At 36.9% G+C, this 11019-nt stretch overlaps 1 protein-coding gene across 1 annotated transcript in view; it reads right to left on the bottom strand.

Moving 5' to 3' along the window:
• Positions 1 to 11019, bottom strand: part of IQSEC1 (IQ motif and Sec7 domain 1) — a 321727-nt gene that overhangs the window by 72014 nt on the left and 238694 nt on the right. Inside the window, exons 4-5 of the mRNA XM_019536964.1 lie at positions 8861 to 9143; positions 3108 to 4372 (exon numbers count right to left, since the gene is read on the bottom strand). Coding sequence (XP_019392509.1) covers positions 3108 to 4372; positions 8861 to 9143 — 1548 coding nt within the window. The remainder of the gene's footprint in view (positions 1 to 3107; positions 4373 to 8860; positions 9144 to 11019) is intronic.

The raw sequence follows: 11019 nt of genomic DNA, 5'->3' as shown, positions 1-11019 counted from the left end.
AATTGCCTAGATGCGGAAGCAAGCAGAACCATATTTATAAATGATGTGCTGGAATTTCCATTGTTGTAATAGACAGCATTTTTCCTTTTTTTTTTCTTTTTTTTTTTTTTTTTTTTTTTTTAAAGTCCTGCTTTTTCAAAACTAAAATCACAGACTGAATTAGGAAACAAAAGGTATACCCCCTCCTATTAAAGGAAGAGATTTTCCCCTTACTACATTTCTGGAAGAAAAAAATACCTTCCCCCAACTCAAAATACGAGAAGACTGCGATGTTTATTCGTATATTTTAGTTTTCTAATTCTGAGAACAGTTGCAAGATGAGATCAAATGACAGTAGCTATAAACAATATGCTTGCAGGTCCTTCTGCAACATACAGATCCGGGGTAATCTTAGCTTCCTTAATTAGTTGGTTTTAATGTAATGTATAGTCCTTGGAATTCTCTAAACCTCTCCAGATATACTCAGGTGTAAAATGTATCCAGTAAAACAAATACAGAGAGGATGCAGCCATTTTTTTAAGTTACCGTTGGACATGTATATGATGCTGTACTTTACATGCTGACAACAGACTCAAGACGTTATTTGAAGATAAATTGGAAGTTAATTTAAGCTGACACTCTATATAGTACATCTGGTAATATAACTAAAAGTGGGGGAGGGTTCTTTACAGTGAAGGGACGTCACTTGAAAACCACTAAGAGGACCCCAGTGGTATTCCAAAGCAATTTCTGTCCCTCAGCTAATCTCTTTCTATCTTACTATAACTTTGAATAACGAATTTCACTAGTCTTTTTCCTTACTATCTTAGTTTAATTGTTAAAAGATTTATGCTGTATTAGATTGTGCTGTTTTTGAAAGCAGAAGAAACAGGGTTTCTTCTGGGTTTACAGATAAGCAAGGTGCACATGAATTGGACACTGTCTAGCGAAGGTCCCACCTATGCAAACTGTGTGATGGTACAAGTCTGTAAGAGCTGACATATACGTAACAATCCAGGAGCTGAAATATGAACATCAAATAAATGTGCAGAACAAAAAATCCCAATAAACTCAAGGACATAACCTGGATTGCTGCATAATGCTGTTTGTCTGAGAGCTTGCCACTGAAACGCTACAGAAATCATCTTACCAACTCAGTGGCAAATTCAGTAGCATCCTTTATCTTCTCCAAGCCATCCAAACCAGCAGCTGCAATGTTCTTTGAGGAACAGTATTTTTGGCACTCAGTGTCTGAGGTTTGTTTTTCACTGTCAGCCTCATAGTGGCATGGAAGCATGTGAATTAAGAAGCATCTTTCAGCCCCGATAGTATTGCTTATCTGCACAAGAGTATTTTCCCCCTTTTCTTAAGTCTGGTCTCTCTAACCCACCAAAAATACTATCTGTTAGGTCCACAGGTCAATAACCAAGGAAAGCTTGGGACCAATGACTATGCAATTACTGAACAAGAGTAGGCCCCTTAAAAGTCATCCATACAGTTTAAGAACTCTTTCCTTCTTCAAGAAATGTGAATGATTTACTACATTCTAAGTGTAGAAAATGTAAATATCTTTCTCCCTCAGTTCACTTGCTAAGAAGGAAAAGCATGCAAAAAACCTTTGCTTCACAAGATTACAGGAACCTTTAACCCACTGACAAGACACTAATTAACTTCTCTTGCATACGTTATCCCATGGGGTTTTTTCAGTCAGACTTGGCTGATCCCATATTTAGCACTGCATTACATAGCCTCCTATGAAAGCATCTAAAGAATAAAATGATTTGCTACATTAGAGTTAACAGCAGTTGAACTGCTGACTAATTACTTCAAATGAAAAAATTACAGCACTCTCAGCAAAAAGAACGAGTAAACAGATTTGACTCGTATGAAATTGTTACAAAGCACACTATGAAATGTCTAGGTAGCTCACTAGAAGCTTCAAAATCCAAACAAAGAGATCCTGCAAAACCCTGCAGACAGATTCAAACACTCTTAGAAAAAGCATTATAGACTGCCTATAGTTTTAAAAGCAAAATCTTGGTCCTTAGAAAGCCCCTTCCATCTAAATATTTTGAGGAACGTTATAAAAATGATGTAAACCCTGAATGTTTGTAAATTCATATTGTATATGCATTTTACAGATGGGGAAATTGAGGCATACAAGTAAAATGACTTAACATTCAGCAAGTCAATCACAGCAAAAGAATTCAGGAATGTTACTACTCCATTTCTGCTCTAACCACCAGATAATGTTATCTGTAATTGGATCTGACTACATAACTCTAGTAACTGGAATACATAGAATTTTTAAACAGTAGTATTTGCTACCATGCACCATATGTATAGCTTTAATAGCCATACAATATTCTTAAATAAGAATGTATTGTTATTTTAATAAAGCATCAATAGTTTTGAGAGGCCAATGATTATTTTCATGACATTTCTTAGAAATTGTTAGGTAGGAAAACAAATGGGCATAATATGAATACGGTTATTGCACTTACAATAAACAAACTCTGAATACTGTTTTTGCCTAAATATTTCTCAATGAAATTCATGCCCGTTTTGAAAAGTTGACTGAATGAAATCCTAACAAAGGCAAAACTCCCACAGACATTAACAGTGCCTTAGCAACCAACTTTAAAACATCCACTTTTGAATAAATGGGCAGAAAAGCTGATTCTCTTATACCTACAACTGCCAAAACCTGGACAGGGTGGAACAGACATATTTCCAGAGGCAACTGGTTCATTTTGCCATGTTGTCTGCAATCTTTAGCAACAGTGCAATTTTTTTTCTTCTGAAACTGACTGCTAACTACAAAGATGCCAGTTTTATTCATGATGACCTGTAACTTGCCACACAGAACAATTACGCATTTATACAAAGAACAACTGTATGATCAGTTCATTTCCATGTCTAGCTACTCTGATTCCTATAAACACACACTGCGTTTTTTGCTTTTTATATACACTCCTCTAATGAGAGTAAGGTGGTTATTTTTGATGGCAAAACCAGCATTACATTACCAAATCTTTTTTCATGATTTGAGTTATATATTTCTTCATTCAAGGGACCGGTAGAGAAATAATAATTATGGATAGAAAACAGAGCAGCATTGTACTTACTTATTAAAAAGATTCAGTCCAATCCTATAATGGCGTTTCCTGATGACATCATTACTGAAGGCAGGTGAATCCCAACTGTTTCGTGTTTCCTTGTGGTAGGTCTGTTTGCTCAAGGTCTGTTCCCTTAGGCTGTCTCTAGATGAAGACTCTGAGCTGCAATTTATTGTATCATTGGAATTGGAAGTGCTATTGATGCTGTCATTGTCTCCATCAGAATAATCAGACTCCGATTTGCTCTGCCTGTTTGCTGTGCCATTGATAGCTAAATGACTATCAATAGGCCTTGGCCTGTGTCTAGCCTCCTGTTCTTCTCTAGTTATAATCTTGGTAGCAATAACATGTGGGATATGTTTTGGGCTTCCTTGTTGACTAGAGACTCCTCGGTCATATGCATTTTGCCTCTTTAATGAGCCTCTCTCTGACCGATCACTTAAGTCCACTGAGCTGTCACTAGGTGGTTCTATTGTTAGCAATGGAAGATGATCCATTCGTATCCTTTGCTCCTGGCATTCCAATGAAGGGGTGCTTCTGCAGCTTGTATCAGTGTCTATCTTATCATCCTTGTGGGTCATGGACCAGTACTCCTGAGAAGAATTCACAGACCGAAGCCTCAAGTCAGATTCTGTGCTAGACGGTCTGTCCACTGACTGGGAAAGAGGTAGGGGTGGAGAGAGCTCTTCCTCATCAATATATAATGTGACATCACTATATGATGCAGTCATCTCATCAAGTTTCCTATGATCCACATTATGGATTGCTGGCTTAGCTTGAGTACAACTCTCTCTCTCTATTTCACGACTTCTGACTTGATCAGGTGTCTGGACTTCATCAGAATGTAGGCTTCGGCAGTTTAGTGCATCATCAATCGATTCTGCAAGAGATTTGACCTGTCTTGAAAAAGCATCCTCCAGTTCTGTTATAGCATCAGCAAAGTCAGTGGAAGCTGCTGGAGATTTCATTGTAGCTGATTCCCCAAGGTCACCACATTCAGATTGGACAAGGGCTCCTAATTTTGACCCATCATTTGTAACAGAAACTTGCTTCCCTTCAAAGTAGGAGCTATGGACTTTCTCAGGTCCTTCAAAGGAAAACTGCATTCTCATATTGGACAGTACAATGCGCCTTGACATACGATTTTCAGACATAGAACTTCTAAGTCGCTCAAAGTTTTTATTCATTTGATACTGGCGAAAAGCTGTTTGTATAGTACGAGCAGCATGTCTAGTTATGAGACGGCCCCCATATTTCCGTTCTAGCATTTCCACCTACAAGGGAAAGAAATATAAATACTTCATCAAGCACAGACTCTAAAATTATTAGGTGCCACTTATGCCTAGACACCACAGTGATAAACGTCTTAAAAGTATCGATAAAATTATTTATTTTCAGTATATTACATCTAAACTTATGAAAACAATAAAATATTTAATAAATAAAAAAAACAGCTCAAAAGGCTTCACTATCTATACAGAACTGCATAGCTAAGGATTTGAAATTTCCTTTAAAAAACCTCTAACATGTATATATATCTGTCATATAGAAATAATTAGCTGACAAAAAGTTTTAAATTTTCCATCTGAATTTTGATAAATTTGCATTTGTCTCTAAAAAAAAAAAAAAAAAAAAAATTTCCCCGTCTCTCTTTTAGAGATGGTTGTTGCAAAGATGCAATTCTTTATAAACTTAATGCAATCATTCTGATTGTGCACTACTACAAGAATCTTTCCACTTAAGGAAAATCAAGGCTGCAAAGTTTTAACCAGGTATACTGTCTGGCCTTGCAAAGATCTGAACATCCAAACCCATGTAGTTTGAGAGAGATAGCTCTTATCTTATCTTACATTATCTACCTACAAGATTGATTTACTTCAATCATAAAGACCGTTCAGCATTCATAAACATAATTTTAAACTTATTACACCCTTTATTTTTACTGTTGCAGAGTCACATGAGACAACCGCTTGCCAGTGTTTCCAATTACAAATGTAACAGATGTAATCAATTTAACTTAGTGACAAATGACATACCATGCTTTTGGAGTCCTATTCCTAGCCTTTTTCAGACTTATTCCTCATAAAACTTTCAAAGAAAAATGACTAATTTTTAAAACAAAATGTCAATTATTATTAATGTTTTAGACTATGAAATGATCATTCCAGAGAAGTGAAATATACAGTATTAGTATGCCTATTTAAACTACAGTAGGCAAAGCACTGGAAACCATATACTATAGGGAACAATCTTGCATGAGCTAATTACAGACATTTGGGAAAGTTAAATCAGGTTCAAAATGGCTACCCGATTTAAACTTAGCCCATCCTGGTGTCAACCTTATATTTACAGACCCAGTCTCAGTGATTGGTAATCAGTCTAAACCTGTAACTGTACAGAAGTTCCATGTACACAAACCAGTCAAAAAATTGCAAAACCCAGTTTAAGATAAATCTGGATCTATGCAGTATGAAACTTATTTGATTTTGGTCAAACTGGTACATTGAACTTCTGTAGACTTTCCCTATGCAACGCTGGGGCTGTGCTCAGCCACTGGCCCCAGCCCTGGGGCTGTCCTTTTTACACCCTCCCCACACTGGGCTATTTTGTGCTCAAGCAATCCTTCAGCATTCCACAGTGCCCTGCTGCCCACCCCATGCGAGAAGGGGAGGCAGATGGACAATCAATGAATGCTCTCCTGTTCACTTGGTCGTCTTCGGGAACTCTCTGATAACAGACTGAAGCATGCAGGGAATCATGCTCTCTAGTCCCTTGGCTGGAGAAGTGTGCCACTGCATGCTTCTGCCACCATTTTGAAGTGCTTCAATGACTTTGAAGTGATCTGGGATTCAGAGCACTTCAGCTGCATGTCTGTCCATGGCTTTAGATTCTCTACTGCAATTTGGTGATAATACTTGATGTTGTCTCCTTCACCAGAATGTTATACGATATTTCTAAGATGTTCTAAAGATTATTAATAATTAGTACTTTACTAAGTATTGTTCCCATCCAAATGTACTTACTATTAGACCAACTGACTAATTAACATGGATGGAATTCATGTGTTCTGATTATAATCAGTAATTCTCAGAGTGCTGCAGTGCCCCAGGATGTCATGAGGTGCCACACAATTTTTAAGGGTGCCACACAATATTAGCGCTGCGAAATTTAAAATGGACTCCACAATGCCAAAAGCATTCTGACCTATAGATGCTTTTCTGAGTTCTCTGTAGCAAAAAATTGTTCTACTATTTTTCCCTAGTCAAAAAAACAAGTGAAACTAAGAGGTGGCATTTGCTGAGAGGTATCTTGACTATCAAAAGGTTGAGAACCACTGAGTTGCATCAATCCCAAACAGTGTGTGATTTTCACTTATACTTCAAAAAGGTTAAATTAGTTCAAAAGGAACAGAAGAATTGGTAAGGAACAGGAAAATAAAAGCTGATTTTTCCATAAAATATTTTTCCCCCAGAGATAATTGGGTTTTTTTTCCATAAAATTTTTGAAGGCGGTTGATCTAAACGTTATTGATCTTAAGCAATATCCAGAAGATTATCAACATATATTTTTTGGGGGGTGGGTGAGTGGCAGCACTTTGACGGAAAGTCACTTAAAATCATTCACTGGGTCCTGTGGCTATATTTTAATACCTTTCTAATATTATCTTGCCATCTCTGAAAGCCTTATATATATTTCTCTAATACCTTTTAATTGATTTTTTGTGATTTCTACTACTGTTTTCGAGAGCAGTGATCATCCTTTTTTTTTTTTAACCACCTTTTGGTACGTACGTCCATCAATCCAAACATGCATTTCAAACTCACACCTGCAGCCCTGATTCTCTCTTAAGATAACAGAAAAGTGGTGGATGGAATTCTGTAGGGAATCTGCAGTGTATCATCAAGCTAACCAAGAGCTTTGTGACAGCGCCTTGGTTCAGGTTCTAGGGTAGATGCCGCAGAGGGAAGGGTTTGTTATTCAGGGTTGGCAAAGAGACTTGATAAAACTGGCTTTATTAAGGTTTGCTCCAAGGACCAGGAGGTGCCCTGGTGTCTAAGCAGAATGACATACCCTCAGGAAAGTACGTATGTTGAGAAATAAAAATGATACCTTAAAATTACCTTTGCCATCCTTGGGCTGCATCGCCTCAACAAAGCTCAGAATCTGGTCTTCCACACCTCAGTGTAATAGCACTGTATAGCAACTAAAATCCTTTACAGGATATTTAAATACATTCAAAATGAAAGAGACTTTTCATTTTTGTGGCCTACTATCAGTATGTAGGGAAACACTTGGAACAGCTCAATCCCTCCCTGCAGGACCTTACACTCTTGGATAAACAGCTCAATGAACTACTGTTTCACTGTCCAAACAATTTTGTAGTTATAGAATATGCCAATGTTTTGAAACTATTCCCTTACATGCCTACTACAATGTTATAAATGAGCTTGTTATCATCATTACCATCATTTTTTCTTTACCATCATTAAATTTTAAAAGTGTTTTAGTTCCTAGTATTAATGAAATACCGATCTCTATTGCACTAACTTATATACCATGTAGAAGTACATTTTTGAACTGCATCTGTTTTGCAAGACTCATTATAAGTAACAATAGGCAGAAGGCTTAATACTAGTACCATCTAGAATCCATTACCTTTCGGATACTGTCCATGCATTTTGCTTTCCCAGTTGACCATAATTATCACAGCAAAAATTAAAGCAAAAACAAAATGACATGTGTCATAGTCCACAGTAAATAAGACAGTGTATCCAAGTAGGGTCTCTGGAATGAAAGCTTATTGTTCACTTGCCAGTTAAAAATACTGTTACTCTAAACTAGGGCAGTCCAACTTACGAGTGGGCCACATGCCCCCCAGTCACATGCTGCATGGGTCCCCCCATGTCCCCTCAACCCCCTGGCCACAAACTGCATCCATCCCGTGAGGTGCACCACCCTGTCTCTCTGTGGCAGGAACAGGAAACAGAAGCTGGAGGATGGATGGTGAGCAGGACAACCAGCTGGTCAGCTGGCAGCAGCAGCAGTACAAGGGAGGAGCAGTGCCCTAACCAGGGGCCCAATGGCCAGCAGTTAAACCTTCTGGGGCAGTGCATTGGACAGCCCTGCTCTAAATGGTGAAAGCACTGATACACACAAAAATAATGTAGAAGTTAATTTTGAAATAAGACTCTTCTCAAGGTAGAGTTTAAAAACATGCATTTGAAGTTTCATAATTCTGAGAAAGCCTTTGCAGGGATGCATCCTCACGTCTTTATGAGTTATAGTCACTTCTTAGTGAACCTAATGAGATTTTTGCACAACTAAATAAACACTAAGTCAAGACTTCAAGTTTGGCCTTTAAAAATTTAGTGTGAAAGCACAGTGGCAATTGTTTTTCTTTCAAAAACAACAGTTTAAAATGATTAATTTCCTTGAAAAACAGCTTACATTGTTTTATTCTGTAAACAATATATGCCAAATGCATGAAATCACTTCTCCTAGAGAATTAAGTTCTTTCTTTGAAGAAAATTCCTTATTTATTACCATTACTTTCAACTGTAGTTCAGTGAGCCAAGGAAAAGCGGAGTGGAGGAAACTGGAACTTCAATAACGTTTAACTATGCCAGTTATGAACTAACTTGGACTCAGAAAATAAAAATCTGTCACTTCAGCAGCACACCTGAGCTCATCTAATGCATTTTTTGCTTCCATATAAATAAATGCTTATGTCATATTCATAAACAGCACAATAGATGAAATACCTGCTTATCCTGTAGGTCTGAAGATAGTTCATAGCTTTCAGAAAGCGATCTTGATCTTTTAATAGCTTCTTCCTCTGCTTGTTTTCGCAGTATGGATGTTGAATGCTGAAGCTTAGGTCTCCGGGATCTTTGTTGCCCAGGGGAGACAGAATACAGCCCGTAAGTAGAGTGGTCGTAATGGTCTGGGCTTATAGCTGAACTGTGTGTTATAGGTCCTTGATGGTAGGTAGATGGGCTATCCAAAGATGTGCCAGTTTCACTACTTGGAGCTTCACCCTCAACACTAGACAAAGAAAGGGAAAAAAGTCTCCATTAGGCATTACACACCAAAGATCTCAACAGTTTACTAAGGACACACCTCTAATTTCAGATTATCCCAATGTAATTCATTATTTTATAAAATCCAAATGAAGTTATTTATGTTGTAGGGTCATATAGATGTCTTGCTAAATACCATACATTTAGGAATTACTTAAGCAGATTTCTATTTTGTGGCAGAGGTCTTTAGAGTATGAGTCAGCAGAAGAAATGAAATTTCCACCATTATTTAAGTTTATGTAAAACTTTTAATAATATCATGAATAACTCACTTGACTCTTTCTATAAAAGGAAATAGAAATCAAGATATTCACATGCATTGACTACTGAAACTAATACAAAAAACAGATGTACGCGTATTTGTAGCTTTTTGTATTATAGAACAAATTACAAGTCTTGATGTTATAACTTAGGTTGTAATTCAACATTAGCAAATTACTTCTTTTCCACAGAAATGTGGGATTTAAGTGGTTCTGGGTGCAACAATGGATTCAGTGAGATTAAAGATTCTGTGAAATTAAATTCAGTGAATTAAAGATAGAGGAAAAAACCTACTGTGGTAACCTAATCTATTACTTTGCCAGTGCAGGATTGTTTCCACAGGATATTTCTGTAATGCTTTGTCCAATCTGGTTTTAAAATATCCCAAGAGGTGGGGTTTCTAGCTAATGAAAGGAACATAACTTCCCAAGTAATACATATGAGAAACTTGGGACCTCTAATAAACAAATTTTCAATTTTCATATAAATGTTACCAATGCTAAAGAAGAAAAATAAAAATGAAGGAGTGGAACATGATGATAATTGTTTATAAATGGAATTTGTTTAAGAAGTTGACCCTGGTGTATCATTTATTCTTTTAATAATAATTTGCATTTTTTCATTTATGTAAGAAAACTCTAACAATGCAAGCTGCTATGCTTCTTTTCCATAAAGTTAAATTCAAACATTCCATGTATCCTGCTTACACAGAACACTGATAAGAAATAAATTCTTATTTACGCTGTCATTCAAAAGAATCAGCAAACTCCCGTTCCCACAACACCCAGGCACAGATACAAAGCCTTATACACACACATTGCCTACCTTTTGTTTTTTTTAAAAAGGACATCAGGAACCTCAAGGAATACAATTTTGTGTGTCCTCAACTCTGGCTTACATTTTGTATATAGCTTTCATACAGCTCACATATACAGAAACATAAAAAACCCTATTGTCGTCTCTTAGAAACAAAATGCCATGGTCCCTGTTTAGACATACACCGCAGCAGTCCCATCAGCAGTTCAAAGTACAGTGATTTCTGAAAGAACATTCTCCAGCGGATTGCAGTGCCAGAACAGATCAAGGTTAACACTGTCAAAACTCTCTTGTCTGAACAGTGTGTACTCGTCTAAGTGAAAAAAAAGCTTTTGGATTTCTCAAAATATTTCTGTAAATATTTAAAACTGAAAACTACTCTCTTTTCTTGCCCATCAAAATATAACTCTCCCAAAAAAGGTGTTTTCAAACACGTTTTACCCAAACTGGAAAGATTTCAGTTTATACACAAATCACATTTTCCAGAACGGAAGCTGACAGGAAACTAAATCATTTCCCTTAAAGATACAGCTGGGTTTCAACTTAGTGATTAATTAATCTGCCAAACTTTTGCAAATAACACTGAAAATATGTACATTAAAAAAAAATCTAGCCTAAAAATTCCATTTAATTCAATTGTTTCATATTTTAAAAAAGTGTTTCTGGCTTTGTAAATGATTTCATAGATTTCATAGACATTAGGGCTGGAAGGGACCTCGGGAGATCAGAGTCCAGCCCCCTGCCCAAAGGGCAGGAAGTCAGCT

Source organism: Crocodylus porosus, unplaced genomic scaffold (genome assembly GCF_001723895.1).
Source record: "Crocodylus porosus isolate Cpor-Errol unplaced genomic scaffold, CroPor_comp1, whole genome shotgun sequence".
Taxonomy (NCBI): domain Eukaryota; kingdom Metazoa; phylum Chordata; order Crocodylia; family Crocodylidae; genus Crocodylus; species Crocodylus porosus.
Note: the sequence above shows the minus strand (reverse complement) of the source record. Positions and strands in the feature narration are given on the sequence as shown.